Source organism: Hydractinia symbiolongicarpus, chromosome 6, assembly GCF_029227915.1.
Source record: "Hydractinia symbiolongicarpus strain clone_291-10 chromosome 6, HSymV2.1, whole genome shotgun sequence".
Taxonomy (NCBI): domain Eukaryota; kingdom Metazoa; phylum Cnidaria; class Hydrozoa; order Anthoathecata; family Hydractiniidae; genus Hydractinia; species Hydractinia symbiolongicarpus.
In genome coordinates, this window is record NC_079880.1 from 16,780,775 (window position 1) to 16,806,403 (window position 25,629).

Consider the following 25,629-nt stretch of genomic DNA (forward strand, 5'->3'; position numbering starts at 1 on the left):
CATTCCTACTTTCTTTGAGCTGGATAAGGTATTTGGTCCTAAACCTGTACCACATTTTATCTGTTTGAATTATTTTGAATTCTGAGAATCACTTTGAATGTTTTCTGTACACATGGCTTGTCAAAATTGATATGCTGTCAAAAACAGCTTATCAGCGTCTCCAAAAATGGCTAAATTCAAGAACTCAGAAACAATGATAGTAGTAAAAAAAATTTTTGGGTTTATTTCATCAAACTGGTAATACATGTAATACTAAGTTTCAAGTCATTATTTCAATTTTTATTGAAGTAATAGGACTTTTACTTAGTATAGTTTTAGCATAGTTTTTCATACCGGACACCAAAATGGCTGCAGGGACTAATCGGTTTGAAATTAATATATAATATTTTAATAACAACCTTTTTTTCTTTATGTGTTTTAATTTTACCGCAAAAGCTGTTTCATAGATTATGTATTAACATTAGGAAAAAGTTACTGTGGGACATGGGTTTTAAACCTTGAAAATTTCCAGCGAGAAATTTGAGAACTAATGAATGACAAAATCGCAAAAGTTTATCTTCAAATTTTTTATTTTTGTTAATGTAAAAGTAATCCGCATGAATAAAGTTTCTGATGCTTTTTATGAAGAAATCTTGCATATTAGCCATATGGGGTAACTTGATGAACAATGCATTTTCCTGCAGGTGTTCTCAGACTTTTAACCCAGCTAAAAAGCTCAGCCTTGTCCTTTCATACTTAGTCTAGCTAGCTATAGCGAAAATGTTTATTATTCAAACTTGACCTATTTTACTGAGTATTAAGTAATAAATGCTAGTTTAATCCTAAATCTAACTATAGGGTAGCTAAGCTACCTGTAAGAACAACATCAAACAACATCGAGGCTGTTCTCTTTTGTAAACAAACCCAGTGGTATTTTTGTAATAAGTACCAAATTTTATGTGTGCATTTCTTGCGCTACCAAGGTGCCCTGTACATAAATCCTAAAAATTTATGTCATTGGCTCACTCTTTACGAATGACACCACGTAACAAAGGAAAACCATGCTCTGCTATTTCCCGTAACCTATACCGAGATTTGATTGTGATATATATCAGAATTAATTGTCTTTAATTTTACCTCCGGTTTACCATGTGCGTGCGTATTTAACGGAAACAATTATCAACTGAAAAAAGAAAAACGAAGCAAAAAGGTTGTTTCTTTTTCAAAGTAATTCTGAAAAAAGTTATTTCAAACAATGTTTAGTCATCATGAGGTTAGATTAAAGCTTTTGTTTCTTCAATATTCTCCATTTTCATGTTCTGGGACCGAGGTTGTATCGCATTCGAATATGAATGTAATTCGAATCTAAAATGTAAAAAACAAAGCTGTTGTTGTAGAGCGACTGTTGTTGTCGAGCGAGAATAAAAAAAGTTTATACTGTTGTCAGAAATATTTGTTAGGAAAAATGTACGATGATATAACGTCAAAAAGAGAACTGATTGGAAATGTATCAGACAATTGTAGCCAGCTATACATTATAGATAGATAGATAGATAGATGTGCATATTTTACATGGCTAGCCTCACAAATATCGAGGGATATACCCTGTCTATTATTTCCAGGAGGGGCCATGGCGTAGATGGAGAGTCCTAGAGTATTTAATGCTCATTTTAAGCAACGCAGACCCAATTAGAGCCCGCGCTCTACTAGACAACTCCCGGCAACATCCAACGGCCCACACAGTGTGCCATCTTCCCAATTTCCCTCACATGGCTTGGGTTAACCCGGGGCTATGGTAACATTCACTCGCCCATGTTGAATCGCCGTCAAGAGGAATCGAACCCCGGTCTCCCGCACAGAGTACGAGAGCTATAACCACTAATCTACGGCGCCACAATTATCAATTTGCATTCTTTATCAATTTGCATTCTTTGGGAGGAAGCGAAGTTTAGTAATCGAAGTAAAAAACTGATTGGACTTTTATCCAGAGAACGCTAGCTAGCGGCCTACTGAGAAAGCGAAAGAAAAGGTGTGTTGTTTAGATTATCTGGTGGAGAAATTAATTTAGGAGGATAAAGATTTTTAAGCCGTTTACACTTTCAGAGCTAAACTTTCCCTTAAATATGAAGTTAAATATGTTTGTCTTGAGCCTTAAAGGTACTGTCCGATTAAAAATCAACTAAAATTTTGACAAAAAATTCTTATTTGGAACTAATTTTTATAAAATAATTAAATAATTATTTGTTTTCTTTCCTAACACCAACTGAACAATATCTCATTCTTGTTTACAAAAAAAGCATGCGGTCTCTCGCTTCGAGTGTTTATATGGATGGCGGATGATAGGCACTAAAGTGAGGCTGAAATAATATGTCGCGTGTGACGTATTTACCTGGAGCGCGCCGAACTGACCAAAATAGATAAAACGTGGGTCAGGGCTGATATTTTATTATATGTTTAAAAATTTTGGTAATTTTACCCCCTGAATTGGGAAAGACCGCTTTTTATGAATTATTCATATGGAATTAAAAAATCGAAGGCGAGAGATGTGTCTAGACCTTAAGGTAAACACACACTGTGCTAATTCTGTACGAACCTAAGTAAGAAGCTTTCGCTAATAAAACTTGAAGTTCAATATGACTTTAGCCTTAGGGTTGCATAGTTGTTTCAGCTACTCTAAAGACAACCAATCAATAATTAAAAATTAGTTTCCTCTTCACTAGATGTCCCGCCACAGAGAGATTAGACTCAGATCGCACATTCAGTAAGGTTGAGAGGCAGAATAATGTCGTGGTGCGCTGTTGTGAATTGCACTAACAACAGTCGAAAAAAACAGGATAAAATTTTTTTTTCGCTGCTCAAGGATCCAAAAAAAATCTTCCGTATAAGGAAAAACCAAAAGTCAGAGAAATATCTGAACGGAGGAAAGAAAAGGATGTTAAGGAGGTGAGTGGGGGCTGGTAACTAGGTGGTCGTTCGAAACTCTCTGTCATGGAGTGCCACCAAAGATGTTCACAGCGTACTCTTCAATAAAACCACCGCTCGGAATTCTTCGTGTTCCGTAATACATTTTTTATCTGAAAAATATTACAATATTACTCAATCACACTCGCATCTAAGAATTACTCATGAAGGAGTAGAAACTTTTATACCATGTAATTGAAAATATTTAATAGAGTCCAGTCTTTTTCAGGAGAGGCACACGCACGCCTTGGCACACGCCTAAATCGTTTCAGGCGTGTGGTTAATCGCACGCCTGAAAAATAAATATTGAGTTTTCAAAATCAACCTATAAAAACCATTTTGTAGCGTGCGATGGCAGCCCTCGAAATAATTTTTGGACAGTCGTCAGACAAAACGTCCGATAGATTTCCGTATTGGTCGGACACTTTTAGATCTCAGAAATTATTGAATAGTCCTGGTCCTTTTAATCCACGAGCAAGCCTATTCATAGCCAACCTGACCATCCTAGCTAATTCACCGACTCCTGACTTAGTTAAAAAAACTACGTAGACATAAATCTCTTTTGCCTGGCCCCTTCGTCGTTGGTAACCAGGTCTTACACAAGAAATCCAGCCATGCGGTTCTTAACTAATGCGGAGGTGAACGCCGACGGAGCACGGATGAAGCAAGTCTGCAAAACTGCACTTACAGGCGGAATAGACATTTTATCATGGATTTAATTGTAGATAATTTCTTCATTTGACAAAATAATTGGAAACCATAGCAGGTCCGAATTTAATGGATTTTTTCTTTATGCCTGTAAAACCGAAACCCACGGGCGGTATAAATTTTTTTCTGTAAAAATTTTGTTAAAGTGTAGCTGAACTTTTTGAATGAATTTTGAAGTTTTATTTAAGCCACGTCGATAATGATTTTTTTTAATTTGAAAACAAAGCATATTTTTGCCTATTTGCTTGTGAAAAATAAACAATAAATATAAAAATGACAGTATAGTCATGCATACTATTTCGGACATGTAGAAAAGGAAGTTAAGATTGAGAGAGTCGCTATACCAGTAGACGCTCGATCATCGTGTTTGGGGTTCACGATTGAAAACGTCCCCCACTTTTCTACCGCAAAATGAATACGCAACAAAAATAACCTCGGAGCTCGTATCGCAGGCGTAACATTCTTTGCACGTGCGTTTTACATCGCACGCATTACTTGATTTACACGTGCGAATCATCGCACACCTACTCAAATATTCCTGAAAAAGACTGAGAGCCTGTCTCGTGACAGCAAAAACATTCTACACTTCAGAGGGCATCCTCTCACATTTAGGAGTAGGAGCAACAAGGTTTCCAATGTTATGTTCGTCTACGTCTTGAAAAGTCGGAACTAGCTCATCATTCGCTGTTCTTTCCGGCTCGAATTGAAATCCTAGAACCTGCGAATTATTTTTCATTCATTGCTATCTTCATTAAGAACTTTTTTAAACAAAGGAAAAAAATTATAAATAAACATTTAGTCGTTCGATGCGCAAGTCGGGGGGGTTCGCCTAATAAGAAGCCAGGTAACTACGTCACAAGCAAAAATGTGCTGAATAATGAATTGACCCCGTCCTTTTGCCGCGTTCGAAAGTTCGTGAAGATGGTAGGCTAGTGCAGCAAGATCAAAACAAACAAACGATGGTGCTAAGTATTGGATAAATCTTTGTTGTTTAAGAGTGCAATAAAACAAAAGAAAAGATATTGTTTTTTAATCGGACAGTACCTTTAACATATTCTTTTTTGTAAGAATATACTCAGGGTCAGTTAAAAATATCTTAAGAATATGTCCAACCTCGATTGTTTGTTTTAAATATAAAAAGAATTTGCTGATAGCTATAGCAACTTATAGCAAGCTTTATTTTAATAAGGCATTATATATTTTCAGGACATTGACATGCTAAGAATATATTGAGAATAACAAGAAGCCCTGCGGCTTTAAGATTTCCGTCATTAGCCTGAGGATTTTGAAATTTAAAGTAGACCTTGAAAGCGGAGAATTATGGGGTTAACAAATCACGAGTGTCACAATTCTCAACTATTTTTGTAACTAACCTGCAATGTTAAAATACAACTCAATAAATAAAAAATAAAAATTTTACGTAGCTATAAAGTATTCTAAAATAACAGAAAACTTTAACTGGATATTTTTAAAAGTGATCAGGAAAATTCTGGAAATTCCAGAATACAAATCTTGCTATGTAGAAACTTGACGATTTGAATATGATAACTTCTGAACGAGCTCAATTTGAATGATGAAGTAGTTCATTGTTTATTAATTCAGTAATAAATACATATTAGCATTTGAATATTTCAGTATTTAGGCCTTCAAAATTTACTCTCTTGTTGTAAATTTTTTGAAAATGCTGATGGTACATGGTTTGATAACAGCTGATCTAAAAAAAGTACGTTTAAAATAAGAAACAAGAATACAATTTTACCATAAACTGCATTAAAACCAGGTTGTTTAATTATTGTCTCTTTAACCTCTCTTTGCCTCTTTGATTTAAAAAAGGGAATTTAATACAAGATACAAATCCATGCGATGTGATGCACAGGTATATTATATATATAAATATGTATAAATTTAATCAGGCCGGCTTTTGATATCTTTGTTAAACAAGTAACATATTAAGCAGCTGATGCATGATTTTGAAATCTGTGGACAATACAGGATTTATTTCGTTGAAATCGATTTATTGAATTTAACTGATTGTTTATTATTCTTTTTTGATTCAAATTCTCAAATTTGAATTTCTTTCGGGGAGTGGGATTAGTTGCAAGTTTTCATTTTGAGGAAACTGATTGGTCATTGTTTTGTTTGACAAATTGAATCCAACAAGTTGAAGCATAAAAGGGTACACACACAATAAATTTGCGGATTTGAAAAATCGAGGGTCCTTTTCGTGAGATTTTTAAAAATCAAGTCATTTCTAAGAAATCTTAGAAAAATATTTTTGTGATACTTTGGGTGAGTTAAAGAAAGATTTTCAAGCAAATTAGGCACAAGGAGAACTGATAATTAGCCAGTAAGAGAATAGTTAGCGGTTTTCGATGGCACCATAGCGTGGTGGCTATAACTCTGACACTTTGTGCAGGAGAACGGAGGTCTATTTCCCTTGGCGGCAATTTAATATTGGTGAGTACCATAGCCCCGGGTTAACCCAAGCCATGTGAGAGAAATTGGGGAGATGACACACTATGTGGGCTGTTGGATGCTACAGGGAGTTATCTGGTAGAGCGGCGACCCTAATTGGGTCTGCATTGCTCAAAATGAGCATTAAATACTCTAGGACTCCCTATCTAAGCTATGGCCTTTCCTGGGAATAATAGACAGGATTTGTAAGGCTAACCATATAAAATATACAGACATTCTATTTATCTATGCAGAATAATTATATATGCGGTGCGTACAGTATAATTAGCCGCTTATACAGCTACTTATACGATATGTCTTTTTACTTAAATTTTCACTTCTCTTCGTTATCGATCTCCCCATAGCCATCTATATTTATATAGATCAACATAAAGTTGTGCTTCAATTAAAACCAAGAAAAAGAACAAGAAACGATTTTGCATAAAAGTTATAATTTTACTGTAGCTAGCAGTACATATATTTGTCGTATATATTATTAAACAACAAAACTATTCTGATTTCAAGAAAAAAACATTGAAAAAATGCAGTTAGCTGTAAAGAACACAAAGAAGCTTTTAATGGCTAATTATACTAGGCGTAGCATCTAATTATCCTGCATCGGCTAACTATATATTGTTACAGGTTAATTATCAGTTCACCGGCTGCTCAAGTGCAAGCAACAATAAACTTTTGTCACGTTTCGACAACTTTTCCGCAAAAAATATAAAAAAATCCTGTGCTAATATCTATATCTTTTTATATGATAGAAATAGTCCCACAAAATGTCATTTGGAAGTTATTTTTAGCCCAGTGTCCAGTCATGGAGGAACTACGCAAGGCAGGATAAAGGTTTTTTGTTGCTTGCTCTTTAAGAAAAAAAGGCACTCTAATCAAAGCACTATTTTGTGTAGCTAGCTCCATAGCTAGCTAGCAAGTAAGTAATTTCATGACTATCAAAAGGAGATCCAAGTAAGTACCAAAAGCTGGCTAGCTAGCTAGCCAGCACACCTTTCTCACTTAGCTATTTATAAAATAATTCTTACCTGATAAAATACACAAATTTAAAAAATAGTGCTTAGCTCCCCATCAATAAAGCTACTACGACCAAATCAAAGAGAATAGCAAGGGGCGACCAACAAAATGTAAGCACTTTTAGTCATGGCCGCACACGGAATGTTCTGGCCACACGAAGAGTACACTCTCTGTTCAGATTGGTCATTTAATTGACAGAGATTAAAAAAAAGTATCTTCATTGGCTTTCGAAAAAATGGAATTTTCCGAGCGTTATATGTATCTTCCATCAGGCGATTTTAAAGATTCCGCCCCGCATAGCGGCGACGGAAATCAACGAGGATAGTATTTGTCATGAAAGTTAAAGCCACAACAACTTTTAAAAAAGTATTACATAATATTTAAGAAGAGTTTAAGGACTGTTTTTAAGCAAATAATGTTTTTTCACATTTTGGGTATGCAAATAATGTATTTTTCACATTTTGTGTAACTAAACTTATTAACATCGGTTACATGCAATATGACGAAACGATTTTTATTTAACATCATAGTCACAAGAAAAAAAGATAGTCTAGCAACAAACAATAGGCCATTGTTCTATGTTTTTACGGCTGAACTATAGTGGCTCCCAAACCTCCGATCCTGCACAGAAGTTCAAAATGGCGCATTTTTTGGGTGTTGTGTGTACTTAGTTTGGTGTTTTTATTTCGACTTTGGGTGTTTTTCGTACAAGATTTTACTATGCCTGGTGAAAATTGTGCTATATATGGATGCTCTGTATCGAGGAGAAATAAAGACATCAGTATTTTCAAAGTTCCGTTGCTAAATAATGAAGTAAACAAAAAATGGGGAAAGGAGCTCATCAATATCATCACGAAATATAGGGAGGTAGATGACGAGCTGAGACGTCGCATTTCCACGTTCAAATTGTTTATTTGTGAACGTCATTTCTCGGAGGATCAAATATGGGTTTACCCAACTCGAAAAAGTTTGAAAGAAGGAGAACTACCACATCTGAATCTTCCACAAAAATCTGGCAATATTTCGACCTTAGCCTCTCCACCTCGATCGAACACTTCGATACAAAAACGTGAAGATTTCCAAATTTTACAAGATTTTTCACCACCACCTTCTCCAACCACCATATATAGAAATTTTGTTGACTTCAGTCAACGTGTTTCAAAGCTCTCGTTGGGTAGATGTTGGCATATTGACACTCAAGACTCACTTGTTGTTGTTACTTGTTTATCACCAGACCACATCATCCCAAAATTTGAAATATTCATTGATCGATCCCTTTCATTTTATTTAAGAATATTTGGATGGATGTTACCAGATGACCATGATTTGCATATCTTATACAAAAAATCCTTTCTTAATACAACACTCTCCAATTTCATAAAAGAACTCAATAGTTATGAATTATGTATTGGTATCACCGCTCCAGATTGCAATAATAGTAGAGAGACAAACTTCCAAAAGCATGTCATTCCTAAAAAATTCAACTATCTAGACTATCAACAAAAGTCCTTTCAGTCAAATCTCCATCAAGACCAGTATTTTCGTTCAAATATGTGTCGTATGTTAATTCTATCACCCAAACCTAATCCTTGTGGAAAGTGTACATCGCCTAACATTTCATTCAAATCAGCTACTGTCCGTAAAGAAAGGAAGATGCTTGAACCTGCAAAGTTGAAAGCACCAATCAAGTTCACATCACCGGACCGTGTCAAATTAACCCTTCAGAGTCAGCGTTTGGAATGTAAACAACTGGCAAGCCAACTGTCTGAAATGAAAGCTGCTATTCAAGCACATGGTGGTAATGTTACTTCTGAAATGAGCTCTGATTTTGTAACCTTATTCAGTGGATGTGATAAAAAAAATGTACCACCTTTTATGAAATTGTTCTGGGAGGAGCAGCAAAAATATCTCCAATCTTCATCACTAACCAGTGTCAGATATCATCCAATGATCATAAAGTTCTGTCTTAATCTTGCTGCAAAGTCTTCTTCTGCTTATTCAGATCTCAGATATGACCCTAAAACTGGCAGTGGTATGTTGGTTCTTCCTAGCCTGCGAACACTTCGTGATTATAGAAACTACATACGACCAACAAGAGGATTTAATCATGAAATCATCAATGATCTAGCAAAAAAAACTACTGCATTTTCAGACATTGAGAGATATACCATAATTCTGTTTGATGAGATGAAAATACAGGAGGATTTAGTTTGGGACAAGTATACTGGTGAACTCATTGGTTTTGTTGACCTTGGTGATATTCATACAAATTTTGCCACACTCAAATCTGTCAAAGAAATTGCTACTCATGTTCTCGTGTTTCTTGCCAAAAGTGTTGTTAATCCTCTTTCATATAGTATTGCAACATTTGCTACAACTGGAATAACTTCCTATCAAATCATGCCTATATTTTGGAAAGCTGTTCTTTACCTTGAAAAAATAAATTTGAAAGTTATCGCTGCAACAGCTGATGGTGCTTCTCCAAATAGACGCTTTTTCAGAATGCATAGGCATTTAGATGGTGTCCATGACAGTGATGTAGTTTATCGTACTAAGAATATTCATGCTAATGATGGTCGATTTATCTATTTTTTTGCTGATGCTCCACATCTCATCAAAACATCACGCAATTGTCTGTTTAATTCTGGTTCTGGTCGAGCTACCTGTTATATGTGGAATAGTGGATTTTATGTTCTTTGGAGTCATATCACACAACTCTATCACAATGATCTCGAGAGTGGTTTGAAGTTGGTCAATAAATTAACAAATGATCATATACAGCTAACACCATTTTCAGTAATGAAAGTTCGTCTTGCAGCTCAAGTTCTCAGTGAAACTGTTGGCAAAGTTCTCAATCAGTTTGGTCCACCTGAAGAAGCTGGTACTGCACAATTTTGTCTAATGATGGATAGTTTTTTTGACTGCTTGAATGTGAAAAACACTGTCGAACATGAGTTGAAGAGAAAACCATTTCTAAAACCTTATCAGTCAGTTGATGATGAACGCTTTGCATGGTTGGACGGTTTTCTCTCCTATTTCACCTTATGGAAAGAGTCAATTGAAGAGCGTGGTGATAATTTTACAAAAAATGCCAAATCAAATATGTTTGTTTCCTGGCAAACACATGAAGGGCTTAAGATTACAGTTAACTCTCTCAAAAAAGTAGTGAAATTCCTTTTACAACATGGTGTACCGTACATTCTTTCTGAACGGTTTTGTCAAGACGATCTGGAAAATTATTTTGGTAGGCAGCGTGCCATTGGATCGCGACGTGACAACCCATCGGTGAGAGACGTTGGATATAATGATAATACCATAAAAGCACAATTTTCTGTAAGACCAATTGCTGGGAATGTACAAGGATGTGGTAGCAAATTCAACATGATAGATGACACCCCATTACCAAAAAGAAAAAAGTCTACACTTTGAATGAAGCACACAACAAAACGGCTATTTTTATAGCCACACATTTGAAAAAATGTTATTAATTGGCAATTTTATCTAGTTCTCTTTATATTGTGGGACTGGAGATGCTTTGTTCTACCATTGGATCACTTTAGGAGATGGTTATTGGATGAGTATGTATGTTTATTTTTTCTATGTCCCATCTATCTATTATTTTGTGAAAGCTATTAGCTATGGAAAAATTGCAATGTTGTCACTTTTTCAAAACGCGTCAGAATTACTCACGCATATATTTACAGGAAAATCAGAGGAATCCTGATATCTTAAATTGACCGTAAATGAAGTAACAGGATTTCTCACACGGCACCTCTAAATCGTACTGTGAGGGATCCTGATTTTTGTCTGAAGTTCAACCAGAAAAAAAAAAAAAGGAATGAATTTTTATTGTGATTTTTAGCCATGTGTAATGTTTTTTTATCACATGTGTGGCTATAAAAATAGCCATTGTGGCAGATTTTATAGTTCATGCCCGGAACTAGATGAATCAGTGACCCATGTCTTTGCTGCTACTGGCTTTTTTAATTTCAGTTCTCAATGATCTTTTCTTTGCAAGTTTTTTAGCAGCCTTATGTTTTTCACGTATGTCTCTAGCATAGGAAAAGCTGCAAACTCTTGTAAACATAGTAAGCATGTGTTCCAGAAGATTCATACTGACTTCTTTACTGACTTGTGGATCAATGGTATAACAGACACTTTTGAAATTGGAAAGTACAGAACAGTTTTTGAGCATATTTTTAACAAGGTCTTGACAATTTAGTGTTGTGCTGAAATTTGAAGTTTTCAACCGAAACATTTTTTCACATTCTCGAAAAAGTTCTTGTATTTGTTTGTTCACTCTCCACAAGCCACCACGGTCGCGGATATTGATCAATGTCTGTGAATCATCACAGTCAACTTTGCATGCTTGTAGGATTGATACAGCCTGTTTGTTGAATTCACTTTGTTGAGACTTTTTCGAAAAACGGAATTTTGTATAAAGCTTGTGAACGATAAATCCAGCCACATATTGCAGGCTTTTTTGTTCATTCTCCGAGATAGGTGTTACAGCTTCAGTTACAAAATCGACAACTTTATCATTACCCGAAAGATGAATTAAAACATGATTTGCAAGTTCTGTTAGAATAATATTGCTCAAAGTAGTGTCCTCAAATTTTGATGGAAGCAAGTTATCTTTCAATAGACCATAAAAGTTTGCATAAAAATCTTCTGCATGTTCCCAAAGTTTGACCGCATCATCATTAGAAACTTTGATATCACGAAACACTTCCCTGGTTGATTTGGGTAAACATTGATCACCAAGGCATATCTCAGCACTCTTCGTGATAAGTACTTTCAACTTCAAAGGGTGTAGCTTTTTCAAAATTTGTTCTTCTTTAGTAAGTTTTGGTAATGAAGAACCAGCATTCGTCGATATTTCAGGAGTAACTTCAGTAGTGTGTGACATTGCGATGTCTAGTCAGGCCACGTTGTGATTTACAAATTTTATCACAATCCTGACAAGGATACCCAACTTCTTCGTAAGCTTCCACTTCCGTTATCACATCATCTAATTCCACATTAAAATCCACATCTTCATCAAGAAAACCGCCTTCAAGTAACTCAAATAAATCATCAAGATCTTCGCCTGCAAGGTAGTCTCCTCCTGCATGCGCCGCCATTTTGAACTTCTGTGCAGGATGAGCGAGCCGTCCCAGGCTGATTGAGGATAGTTCGCGTAAACAATGCCGACGGTCCACGCAACTAGACTATCTTTTTTTCTTGTGACTATGTTAACATGTAGTAGTTCTGGTACCTTAAGTGTAGTGATTTTTGTTGTTCTAGATGTTCTGACTAAAATGTTTTTGTTTATGACATTTTGTCTTAATTAAGAAAAGTTTCAACTTTTTTGAGGGAGCACAACACCGAAAAAAGGGCATATATCAATAGACATATATATACCAAAATAATTAAATTCTGCAAACTTTGATTTTGTCGTTCACCTCTCATCTTTTATATTTTGATTAAACTTTTGAGGAAAATCATAGGAATTATTTAGAATTTGTATTTTGTGTTGCAAATTTAGTGCAAAAATTGACGTAAAATGAACTGTTAAATTGATTGTTATTGTTTTAACATGAATTATGACTCAAATTTGTTTTTGCATTACTAATTTGACTAATTAGCCTAAAAAATTTGCCAATTGGTTTTACACTCTGTTCTTTTTTATATATATTTTATGTGAACATAGAAGTACAAAAGTAAAGTTAGAAGCCACAAGAAGTTACTTCGAAAGTGAAGAGTGGAGCTAAAAGTAGTAAAGAAAAGTTAGAAGTAGAAAATGAAAGCTTCGGCTTAAAGTAGATTGGGATTCACAATTAGTAAGAACTTTTTAGATGTTTTTAGACGTTATGTTTTATGTCCCTAGAGTTACGTGTCAGGCAGACTCGCATTTGGCAGGAAAAAGTCACTTAAAAGCTTCAAATTCTTTATATTTTACCGCATTTTTTATAAAAAAAATCTAGCATATTTTTTTACACTTTTTTGCATAATTAATGTTATCAAACAAATGTGCTAGCGAAACTTTTGGTTTGTTGAACTTACTGCAAATGTCATAATTTTTATATTGCTATTGTTTCTCTTTATATGTGTTTTACTAAGCATAAATAGCTAGCTGGCGTCTTCCCAGTTTAACTATATTTAACTCTGTACCTGTCTTATCTAATGTTACCTTCAAGCTCCATATCTAAACCTAGCTAGCTAACTGATGATTAATGTTGTTATTCCTCTTTTAGCTATTTATATCCACCTTAGTAGTCAAACTTAGGGATCTTATTTGGGCACGAATTATGATGTAACAAGCCACAAAATCTTTCAAAGACTTATTGAACTTTTAGGGTAGTGTGAGGAAAAAAATTACTTTAAGAGGAATGATTTTGAAAAAAAACTAAAGTGTGTGCGTTAATTGGAGTAAGTTTTATTGTTTTGTTGTTGACATCCTGTTAAACTTCTGTGAGCTCGCATGTAAATTACAAGGTTATATATTTTTATAAGGGTAGTGGTTGATATTTTTACAAAGGTTGTTGACATTTTTTAAGAAATTTACCTGGGTTTTTTACATTTGTGGTTAAAATTTCTCAGCAGAGAATAGTATGTTTGTGTTGCAAACTGCTGTTTTTTAAATGCTGTGTAAACTTTTGTGGAAAAAGACCACTTGCAAAATACTGAAAGAACACATTTTTGTGCAATTAGACTGTGAGCTGTTGTGTAAGTTGGATTTTTTTTATATTTTGTTTTATAAACGTTTTTAAAGCTTTAAACTAACTGTAAGTAATGTATGTACGGGAATAAATAATTGGTGATAATAAAAAATTACTGAATGTTCAGACTGAAATGGAATGGTCCTCCCATATGCAAGTATATATACTAAAAATAATAATTTGATATTTTACACTTTTCAAGTTAAAATTAAAACTTAAATGACTGCTTTGTCTGAGTTGAATTTGATAGGTTTCATATCAATTTTGTGGAAGATTTTATGGGTGAAAACAATATAAAACATGCCAATTGAACTGATTTTTGTTCATATTTTGATTTGTTCCTCAGAAACCTTTGTGTTCTACAATTATTGTAAACTTTTGTGAGGAAGGACCATATAGTAAGTAAGTTAGTAAGTAAGTAAGTAAGTAAGTAAGTAAGTAAGTAAATACATTTATTTGTTAAGTTAGATTACAAAAAATAAACTTTTTAAAAAAAATAAATTGTCTAGAGTATAAATAATGCAATAATCTAACCTAACAGAAGAGCTAGTCAAATAGATAAATCTAATCAAGAACTAGCCCCCCTGTCAACAAAAAAAAATAAGATAGACATATATATATATATACGTGGTAGAAATAAATTAGAAGACAAAGACAAAACAAACAAAAAAACACAAGAAAAACAAACAAAAAATCAATAAATGAAATAAGATAAACAAAAATTAAACAAAATTAAATAAAAAAATATAGCTATATATATACAAAAAATGAATAACTAATTAAACTTAAATTTAAATTTAAGTGTAGCAAATAAATTATTAGTTTATATATATTCCTTATAAGTATTTACTTACCAATTGATTTGTAATTATTTTTTTGCACTGGTTTTTGGATAGTGATGACAGCTTTTTATCACTGTGTTGGTTATTAATTGTATTCCAGCAACGGATTGATTGATATTTTATACTATAAATTCCATACCAAGTGGTACTAACATTTGGAAGTATTAGGTTATTGTTTGATGCATTTCTAGTATTATGGGTATGAGTATTTGTAACCAGAGTGAAAATGCCTTGCAGAGGTTTAGGCAAATTTTTATGATAATGATCATACGCAAATAAAAAGTCTTTCAGCTTAATTGTGTCAGGAAAAGTAAGTATTTTGGATTTATTAAATAATAGAGAAGTAGGGCTGTTTGCAGGTTTGAAGTTCATAATTTTAATTGCTTTATTTTGAAGGGAGATAATTCTATTCAGGTAGGTGCTTTTGTTATGTCCCCATATTTGACATCCATAAGTTAGATGTGATGAGAAGATAGCATGATATATATTAGTTAAAATATTATAGGAAACATAGTGTCTTATTTTAGATAATATCCCAATGGATCTGGATAGTTTTACTTTAAGATTATCTATGTGTATATGCCATTTTAAATGTTTGTCCAGAGTGATCCCTAAATATTTAATAGATTCAGAAGGTAAAATTTTATGGCCGTTGATTTTTATTTTGATATCATAGTCAATAGATTTGTTTGGATGGGTAAAAAGGATGATTTCTGTTTTACTAGCATTTAGGGATATTTTCAAAATAATGATTTTTGTTGATTTGAAATTTACTCCTTGCTCATTGCTTTTTCGACATTTCAGTTTAAAATGTTTGGTAAAGTCAGTAGGGATCATTAGACAAAAAAATTGTTTTGTTAACTGGTTAATTTTTACATTTTGTGCATATTTTCGCGGCGAAAAATCCTTGACATCACCACCTCGTTTCCAAGTTATTTAGCCTCAAAGTTTTAAGTGCGCTGTAATGGCTTCAGTAATTTAGTATAGGATATTAACGTTAAAGTAGTGTTATTGACGTCGCGCCATAACGTCAGAAAATTTAACATTTTTTCGGCGACATCAAAGGAAAATGACGATATCCACTTTGCCTGTTACAAACAGACACAGTCTCTGTATTATTATAAGAGATAGTCGTTAACCCGTGGAACAATCCACGAGAATTAGCCAACGAAATTATTTCGCGCATATGTTATCAAATTATTTGGCGCACCTGTTATGAAATTACTCTGCGGTAGTCATGGTCCCTGAAAATATACAATTATAGGTATGAAATCAGTACAAACTACACACTTTTTATTTTTTTTATGGTATAGTGTTTCGGAAGTGGTGTTACGCCACTTTTCATGTAAAATTCATATATTTAACAATAATTCGCACTTTTTTACGACCTGATTGAGGTTAAGAAAGAGGCTTCTCTTGCAAATAGCTTATAAAAATCAAATTTGACATTTTCTTACACTTTTTGTTCAGTTAAAAACATAAGTTTCGGGAAAAAAATTAAGCACATCCAGCTTTATTGTTGTCAAAAAAATAAAAATGGTTGAATATGAAACAAAATTTTACAAAATAATATTCAAATTCATGTTTAGAAGAAACAAAAAATCACTTACTAAATCCTTCTAAAATTTATTGTTCTTCTCCTATAATCAAAAACTTGTTTTTGTTAATTTCCTTTCAAAGGCGCGAATAATTAAAGCTTCTTTAATAAAATAGTAGACAACGCAATGTTAATTGTCCGCAACTTTGTTTGCCCGTATAGTTATTTATAACAAAGAAACTGCATCGAAGAAACAATAAAAGTTAATTAACCATGAATTTTGTATAAAAACTTTTTAAATTAAACTTTTGAACTACGCAAAAGACAAAATAAAAATAAAACTTTAAAATAGCGTAGCAAAAAGATCAGAGAGCTGTGCGCAATTTCGTGCGTGGTTAACACAAGTCGCTTTTGACGCACGAACAGAGACGAAATACGGCTATTATTAAAGAGACTAGTCGATGGCCCGTGGAAAAATCCACGGGTCCGCCCATCCTTTTTATACCACTTAAGCGCGTCTCGCGTTTGGCTGACGTTGAACACTCTGTGGAGCGCTTAATAAACTATGCCACATGATCAGGTGGAGCGCTTTAGTACAGGTATACAGTATGTCGTAAATTAAGTGAAGCGCATACACCATTATAGTCTTGCGACTGTAACATATTTTTTAAAAATTATTTCCCCCGAATAAATTAAAAACACAGTTTACAAACAACAGTCGGTACCCCATCATAGCAAAAACAATCAGTCAATATTTTTTATTTTGCAGAATAAGTTTTTGTGAAAGTTAAAAAATTTATCGTGACACTGGGCTAAGCGCTTACTACAGTTAAACCGTGTTGCACAGGCGTATAGGAATAATACGCCTTTAAAAAAAAACTTTCTCACAGACTCTGTTTAAAAACAACACAACAGAGCCGAGCGGTTAGCCCAGGTAAACATTGTTGCACATCCATACAGACGTGATTACCGAGAAAGTTTAAAAATGAATTGTCACATTGGGTTGACCCCTTAGTACAGGTAAACCACGTTGTACGTGGCGCATAGGCGTAACAGCCTTTACCAAAAACAACAGTCTGTTTTTAACCCTGGGCTAACCGCTTAGTATAGTTACGCAGAGTTGAACAGGCGTATAGGCGTAATACCCCTTTCCAAAAAACTTCAACGAGGGTGCTGATAAGCCGCATACGCCGTAAAAAGGGCAGGCGGTTTCGGACGAGTTCGGCGTTTTAAAAAAAAATCAAGTATTTGCCCGAAAACCTCCGAATAGACCCGAACAATGCCCGAAAAAGAAAGAAAAACAGACACTAATGATTCAAAAAACTGTAAAAATTAAAATAAACTTGCTATGTGGTAGCGAAGCTCTTAAAAGAACTGTTTTTGATTTAAAATAAGATTTACTTGATAAATAACTTATATATAAACTTTATAACTCCTTTATCTTCAGGTGCCTTCTTCTAACTATCGTCCGCATGGTATGTTACAAGGAATTGCATTTCGGAAATGTTCCCGGCGAGTTCGGGAAAGTGCGGGCGGTTTCCGGGTGACAACCGCCAGTTTAATTCGAAAAGTCGCCCGAACTCGCCCTTATATATGCGGGCGTTTGCGGCTTATCGGCACCCTCTTAAACTTCATTGCAACTTCAGTTTTAATGAAAACACAGGGAACAGCCTTTCATTACCGGTTCAGCTAAAATAATATGTCAGTCATTTTATTTGCACAAAAAGTTTTCAGGAAAAAATAATAAAAGATGTAGCTACCTAGCTAACTGCATTTAGCATAACACTTTTTGTTTAAGAATATTGTTGTAGCCAAACTGCATTTTTATACTCTCACTTTCTAGCCAAAGATAGGAGCTAGCTAAATGGCTACAGTCTCAACACAAAAATAAATGGTGGGTAGGATAAAAACTGTTATACCATACAGAATAGTAATAAGTAAGGTTCTAGCTAGCTAGCCTCCAAAATCTACGTTCCTAGCCAATAATCCTAAAACTGGTGCGTTTAAGATCTGTATGTGACTAAAAACGTGACAATATATTTATCTTAACATTTTACAACATACAAAAAAACAATATTACAAAAATAAAAAGCTTATAGATATGGCGCGCCTGAGGGGACAAAATTAAAAAAATATTTTGTTATTTAAAAAAAGAATATTTTTGTAAAAAAACAGTTTTTTTGAAGAAAATACTTATTTTTTGAAATTTTTAAAAAATAATAATGAAAAAACAACAACGAATAAACAAAAAGATATAAAAACAATTTGATTTATTTTATTGTTCATTTTTTTGAAAAAAAATGAAAAACAGTTGGAGAACATTTTTGTCCGACGGCCAGGCTCTATCAATCAATCATTTTTGTTCGACAGCGTAACCTGTTCTGCAAATTATTACTTTGTTCGCCCTCCTGTGGCACTCCTAAAATGGCGCAGAAAGAAAACAACATGAGCTCTGCACTTGAAGGCCTCAGCAACCTTGTTCGTGCTTTGGAACAGCACAAAAAGAAGCCCGAGCAGAACAGCGAATCAAACAATGTTGAAGAAGCTGTACATTTACTCTTCCGTCCAAATAGACAAGAGAAAAATGGTAAAAAGCTACGTTATTTTGTTTCACAAACCACTTTCAGTTTTTTGGTTTTGTGACTTATATAGCTAGTAGCAATCTAGCTAAAAACCAAGTTACAATGACTACAATATATATTTTTCCCGAAAGAGCTGGTATGGGTAACAGCTATTTTTGTGACCTTTGTAATGTCATTTTTGAATTATTTTAGAACACGCAGATCGGAACACTCTCAGCAGACGATTACCATCTTCCACCAAGAGACCTTTTACTAATACCAATACTTCTAAGCGAAGGAAATCTGCAACATTCATGAAAGATCTTGTGTTAATTCCTTCACCAAAGATTAAAGTTATACCGAAAGGTGAATTGAAGGAACATTTACAATCATCAGGATTTATTGTTAATGCCTTCGAAGTTTTACTTGAAGCTCAGGAGGAGGAAATCAGAGAAACGATTTTTGAAAAGTTCCAAGATAAACTTCCAAGCAAGAATCAATTTTCATTTATGAAACCTGTACATAAAAAATTAATGAATCCTTCAGGCATAAATAACATAAATGGAAAAGTTTTAAAGCATTTGTCTTCTCCTGGTATAAACGGGTGCATATATATCAGGTCTTTAATTGACATAACTAAAAGTTATTTTAGTGCATTCATCAATTGCTATGAAAAGGAAGAAAAGGTTGAATCTGACAGTGACGATGGATTATTAGAAACGCCAGCATTTAGATTAATTAAAGATGTAAATAACTATACTTCAACAGGCCAAATTGAGTCATCATCTCAAAGTTCATCAAAGGATCTTGTGCTTGAACAATCAGAAAAAAAACTTGGCTGCAGTACAGAATTTGTGATGAAGAATTTGGTTGATATTCGTACAATTCATGCGGCAACAGGGAACAAACAAAAAATTTCAATCAACAGGTCAGATACATATTTAAAAACCACTTTAATTCAACATAAACGTGGTCAAATTGACATATCTTACTTCCCAGAAGTAACCTTCGAAAATGGAGAAGAAGGCATGGATGCAGATGGTCCAAAAAGGGAATATTTTTACATATTACTTGATCGATTGATACGTGGAGAAGGAAGCATTCAATTGTTTGAGGGAGATATAAATCATAAAGTTCCTGTTCACAATGAATACCACTTGGACAGTGAGTTATATCTCTATGCTGGAAAAGTTATTGCACATAGCATTCTACATAACGGAGGACCAGTTATTGGTTTATCTCCTGCATATGTCCATTTTTTGATTACTAATGATATTGCAGAAGCATATTCTGTTGTAACAGATCAAGATTTTCCAGATTTTGAATTACGACACATAATACAGCAGGTGGTTATAGTATATATTCAGTACTATTGATTCTAACTTATTATTATTTGACTTTTTATAATGTTTTATGTCATGAATTTTTAGATGAGAATGTTAAATTTATAAATTTTCGTGTTTATTTCAGATACGATCATGTGATGATGACAAAGAAATGTTTGCATATCAAAGTAATGATTTCTTACAGTGTGAACTTAAAGCTGCTGGATTTGGGCATTCCATGCTTACAACTAAGACCAAGGACACAGCTTTGTATCTGTTAACTATATATTGCATCTTTAAAATGAGACATGAAGAAACAGAGCAACTACAAGAAGGTTTTGAAACCATCTCCCTTATCAGTGTGCTAAAAAACAATCGAAGCATTTGGAAAGATGTATTTCAATCCACATCTGACGTTGTGATTCAGGCCGAAGATCTTTACAATCAATTTAAGTTACCTAAGGCGATAAAGGAGGCAGAAGAGAAAGCACTGGTGTTCTTTAAAGACTATGTTATGTCATTAGGTATATAATTATTTTAAATTTGCTGCAGTATATATAAAATCATTGTTTCCAATGTTAGAATGGCAATCCACTTTGTAAAAATGTTATTTTTGTATCTATTTTTGTATTTTGTATCTCAGCAAACGGCAATGAAGATACAGTTGATGAAGGTATTTCTATTTTGTATATTTTTAAGTTACTAAAATATGTGTCATCATTCTACTTTACATTTTTACTTTCTAGAAAATTTTTCCAATTTTTTATAGGACTATAATTTGTATTTTTAATATTGTTTGCAAGTTGATGTATTTCTTATGGGTGTAAAATTTGCAGCTTCTTTTTATTTTAGCTATCACAACAAAAGACCTATTAGTATTTTGTTGCTCTTCGCCAGTTCCTTTAGAAAATGGCGTTACTCTAAAGTTCAACAGGAGAGGTAAACCATTGCCTGATGCAGATACGTGTCTTTCGATACTTTCGATTCCAATTTGTCATGATGCATATAACGATTTCAAAAAGGCAATTGATGCTACCTTACGATTACAAGGACAGGGTTTTGGACGTTTGTGAGTTTTTAATATATATATACATGGTTTTTTTTCTTTTTGCCGTCCTAAAACGTCCAAAGTTATACAAACCTGGAAGTTTAAAAAGATTATTATATAAGATTATTATATATTATATAAAAAGATTGTTATATTATATGTTGACATTATTTTTTATTTTGCATTTCTGCAGTTTTTTTTTACTTTTCGTTATATAAAAAGAAGACTTATTGACTTAACTAATTTTCATAATGCTAATAACAATAAAAGGCCTGAAAGTTTTTTACGTTAGTGAAAAATATATGTGTAGGATACTATGTTTTGTTAGTGATTACTAAAGTTTTTGTTATTTAATACGAGTAAATGTGAACTTCTGATTAAAGTATTTCTTTGATACACTAAAATACATTTTTGTCTCTGTTAAAAATTAACAACTTTTTAACTTTACATACTCCTACTATCAAGTGCCAAATAAACGCCAACTCACCAACCGAATTAATTTTTTGACCCTTATGTTCCATCGCGAGAGCTTAAAATCGTTTGTTTGTTATTCGACCGTACATCAGCTTATCATAGCGCATGTACCAATAATTCACGAGTTTGAATGTACAAGTTTATTCCGTGATTGTGGTCTTCAGAAAGCGGGTCAATATTTTGCATAAAATTGTCTGGTAAATTCAGAGCTATCTCAGGAACATTTACGTTGTTGATCGAAGCTATTAAAGGAGCTGGACCGTCAAGTTCGACTCCATGTGTACCAATGTTTTCATTTTCCTCCATTATCTGTCTCAAACCGTTATCAGAAGAATGCCAGTTCATATACATGCCTTGAGTCCACAGCTGATACGGCGTTCTATTGCCTTCAGTTGATAAAGGATGATTATTCCACTGCTTCACAAATTTCTCGCAAGCACGATTAATTCTAGGCAAAAACACGCTATGCAATGCGTACAAATCTACATCATTTACGGGGTCTAACATTTCTTGCTGCTCCATGAAATAAAAAATGCCTTTAAAATAATCAACCACCTGTATGACTAAGTCGCGCCAAAGCCTTTCGATTCTTTGATTATGCACTGATAGTCCAGTTATGACAGGCTTACTGGCCACACCAAAGTGTCCCAGCATCCATCGTGCCACTTCAATATTTTCTGTACCGTGGTCAGTGCGAATTCTCCTAGGGACATTGTATTTATTGATGGCTTCCAGAAATAGATCTAATACGGTAGTGCTTCTGTTATTTGAATTACATCTGAGAAATGTTACTAATCTTGAATAACCATCTATACATCCGTGAAACACAATGCGCCATCTAATTAACTTATGATGACCATCCATATGCCTAAAAGAATATTTTAAGAAATGGATATGGGCATAACGCAAACACCGTTTGTTAATTAGGGAAACTTACTTACCACAGCGAATTTGGAGATTTCACATTGTACCTCCTTCTTTGTATACAATTCCTTCGTCTCATCACCCTGCTCAACGCGTCTACCCTCATGATTGATTGTCGCAATCTTTCTCTTTTCACCTTAATATGTTTGCTGGTAATTGCACCTATTACCATTCTTTCGCCGCAATTTGGGAGTATCAAAAGCACTTCTCGAACTATTTCATCGAGTTGTTGATCAGTTATGTCTGAATATTCTGCTTCTCCAAAAGGTAAATCAAATTCTTTACGACGACGACGGAGTGTTTTGATACTAATACCAAGCATTTGAGCAATGTCCTTCCATTGATATCCGATCTTTTTCAAGCTAATGACTTGTTCCTTTGGCACTTCATACTTTGGTCTGCCAACCTCACCAGTCACAGCTCTAGGACTAATGTAAGCATTGCTTTTCACACCACCTCGACAACGATGTTTCACTAGTTCTTCATAAGAATTTTGTAGTGACCTAATAACTTCTGGTATACGATCACTTATATCAGGCACTTGTAAGTACTCTAAGTATATTGATGCTAAATTCCATATAATTTCGTCAAACTGAATGTTGTAAATTTCCTGCCCGATTTCATTCAAGGGCAAAAACCTGTTTCTTTCTCAACCATTTAGAAACGTAATTGCAGCTGTAACATGTGGAACATATACCGCCATCATTGTTTTTCTAACATCTTCATTTTTGCGCGGAATTTTAAATAAAATGCCGAACAGTCATACTTGTCGAAATTTTGATTGATTGATTGACAGGTGCCACAAAAAAAGAAAAAAACATTTTTTGAAAAAAGTAACAAGAAGCCCTGGGGGCTCTAAGAATTTCCGCTCGCTACCAAAATATTTGATGAAAACCTGCTAATTCGTTGTGTTATTGTGCCAAACATTCGAGGAGGTTTGGTGCATGAACCTCTGAAGATAAAGCACACAATTGACATTATATCTTACAACAAACGCAAACAAAACGAAACGTGTCATAATAAACTCAGATTTTAAAATAAATTGCTAACAAAAAATACAGCCTATCATTCATGGTTGAAAGTCTTGCGATTGAAACGTTTATGCCCTTAAACGGCATTTAGTTGACAAAAAATCAAAATTTTGCTGTGACCATCATTTTCAACATACTTTTTTTATTAACTGTGCCAATTTTTGTCGAAAATAAAGTAGTTTTAATTTTTGGACAAATTTTGGCCTAAAATGACATTTAGGTGACAAAAAATCAAACTTTTGTACCATCATCATATTCAGCATACTTTATTTGTTAACTGTGCCAGATTTAGCCAAAAATGAAGTGGTTTTAATTTTTGAATCAATTTTGACCTAAAATGGCATTTAGGTGACAAAAATCAAAATTTCGATGTCACCATTATGTTCAGCATACTTTTTTTGTTAACTTTGCCAATTTTTGTTGAAAATGAAGTAGTTTTAATTTTTGGACCGATTTTGTCCTAAAATGACATTTAAGGTGGCAAAAAATCAAAATTATTATATCACCATTATGTTCAGCATACTTTTTTTTGTTAACTGTGCCAAATTTTGTCGAAAACAAATTTTGTCCTGAAACGTCATTTAGAGGAGTTCCCAGTAGTTAGGGAGCTTGGGTACGAAGTTTACATCTGTGACGGAGGAACGTGTAATCCCAGGGTCGATTTTTTCTCAAAAAATGCTCCAAAAGAAAAAACGACGGTTTTAAAGAATTTCCTACGCCTTCGGGCGCGGAAATTCAATAATTTTTTTCAACTAAAAAGAAAAAAAATTGCGAAAAAAAATTTTTTTTCGTATTTTTTAATATATTTTAATATCAAAAATGTTTTTTTCTTGGAAAAAAGTTTTTTTGTTTATTTTTTGGGTTTTTTTAATTTTGTCCCCTCAGGCGCGCCATATATAGAAGACAAAAAGGTAAAACAGACTTACAAACAGCCATCATGTTTCGGTCCTCATGTTTCTTCGTTGGCATGCCCAGGCCGCGAAAGTCTTGGATTGGTTTTTTAAACAATCAAGCGTTTTAATTGGTGTATTATGCGCGAGCAGTCAAAACAAAGTCAGTAAAACTATCAGTAAACTGTCCCATTTGTTTTCTGAAGCCTCTGAGCGAAAACGGCGATTAAGGCCACGAGGGTAATTATTATTAAAAATGGCGTATTAAAATAATGCATTCATTTTTATCACTAAATTTATTTTTCTTACTTATGGCAATAAATTAAAGTAATTCAATTAATTAAAGAAATAAATTAATTTTTGAAATTTATTTTAATCAATAACAAGATTTGCAATTAAACAACCCCCTGGTTTCTAAAAATCGCGGAAAAATCAAAGAAATATCGGTAACCCTTTTGAACAGACAGACAGACGGAATACGGCTATTATTATAGAGACTAGTCGTTGCCGTGGAAAAATCCACGGGTTCGCCCGTCTTTTATATTTACCCGTCGCAACAAAGTGGATAAAAATATATCGCATTTGATATTCGTGTTTCCGTTACATCATTTTCTAACTCAGCGGGGGTCCGCGCAGAGACAGACAGACGACGGCTATTATTATAGAGACTAGCCGGGAAACCCGGCGTTAACGCCGGGGTAAGCCACAAGTCAAGGTGTGACCCGCCATTGAACACTATGTGGAGTGCTTAATAAGAGCCGTAAACTATACTACACGGTCAGGTGGAGCGCTTTAGTACAGGTACACAGCATGTCGTTAATCGAGTAAAGCGCACACAACACTATAGTGTTTCGGCTGTAGTGTATTTTTGAAAATATAACTCTACTGTAACTTTAGCCAAAATAAAAACACAATTTACAACCATTTGTTACCCCGTCATAGGAAAAACAATTGGTCAATTTTATTTTATTTTGCGAAATAAGTTTCAGTAAAGGTTAACAAATTAATTGTGACATTGGACTGAGCACTTAGTACAGGTAAATCGTGCGACACATGCGTTTAGGCTTAAGACCCTATTCAAAAAAACTATTGAAGCTTTGGTTTACAAAACACAGAATACACTCTGTTGAAACGCCGGGTTAAGCCACAAGTAGCTGTGTTA

At 34.0% G+C, this 25,629-nt stretch overlaps 2 protein-coding genes across 2 annotated transcripts; one reads left to right on the forward strand and one right to left on the reverse strand.

The window, feature by feature from the left end:
- Window positions 1-18,454: 18,454 nt before the first annotated feature.
- LOC130647217 (uncharacterized) lies at window positions 18,455-21,441 on the forward strand. Its single transcript, XM_057452996.1, has 5 exons — window positions 18,455-18,801; window positions 18,989-20,121; window positions 20,246-20,624; window positions 20,744-20,773; window positions 20,953-21,441. The coding sequence occupies exons 1-5, from the start codon at window positions 18,639-18,641 to the stop codon at window positions 21,171-21,173; spliced, it is 1,926 nt and encodes a 641-aa protein (XP_057308979.1). The 5' UTR covers window positions 18,455-18,638; the 3' UTR covers window positions 21,174-21,441.
- A 101-nt stretch (window positions 21,442-21,542) lies between these two features.
- On the reverse strand, window positions 21,543-23,272 carry LOC130648096 (uncharacterized). Its single transcript, XM_057454117.1, has 3 exons — window positions 23,265-23,272; window positions 22,564-23,190; window positions 21,543-22,490 (listed from the first exon to the last, which is right to left on the reverse strand). Exons 1-3 carry the CDS (start codon window positions 23,270-23,272, stop codon window positions 21,719-21,721), a joined length of 1,407 nt encoding a protein of 468 aa, XP_057310100.1. The 3' UTR covers window positions 21,543-21,718.
- Between the last annotated feature and the right edge of the window lie 2,357 nt (window positions 23,273-25,629).

Coding starts and splice junctions, on each gene's coding strand:
- LOC130647217 (XM_057452996.1), top strand. CDS start 18,639: ATGGCGCAGAAAGAAAACAACATGAGCTCTGCACTTGAAGGCCTCAGC. Junction 20,122..20,245: donor TACGACACATAATACAGCAG/GTGGTTATAGTA, acceptor TGTTTATTTCAG/ATACGATCATGTGATGATGA. Junction 20,774..20,952: donor TGAAGATACAGTTGATGAAG/GTATTTCTATTT, acceptor TTTTTATTTTAG/CTATCACAACAAAAGACCTA.
- LOC130648096 (XM_057454117.1), bottom strand. Junction 22,491..22,563: donor AAATCTCCAAATTCGCTGTG/GTAAGTAAGTTT, acceptor ATATTCTTTTAG/GCATATGGATGGTCATCATA.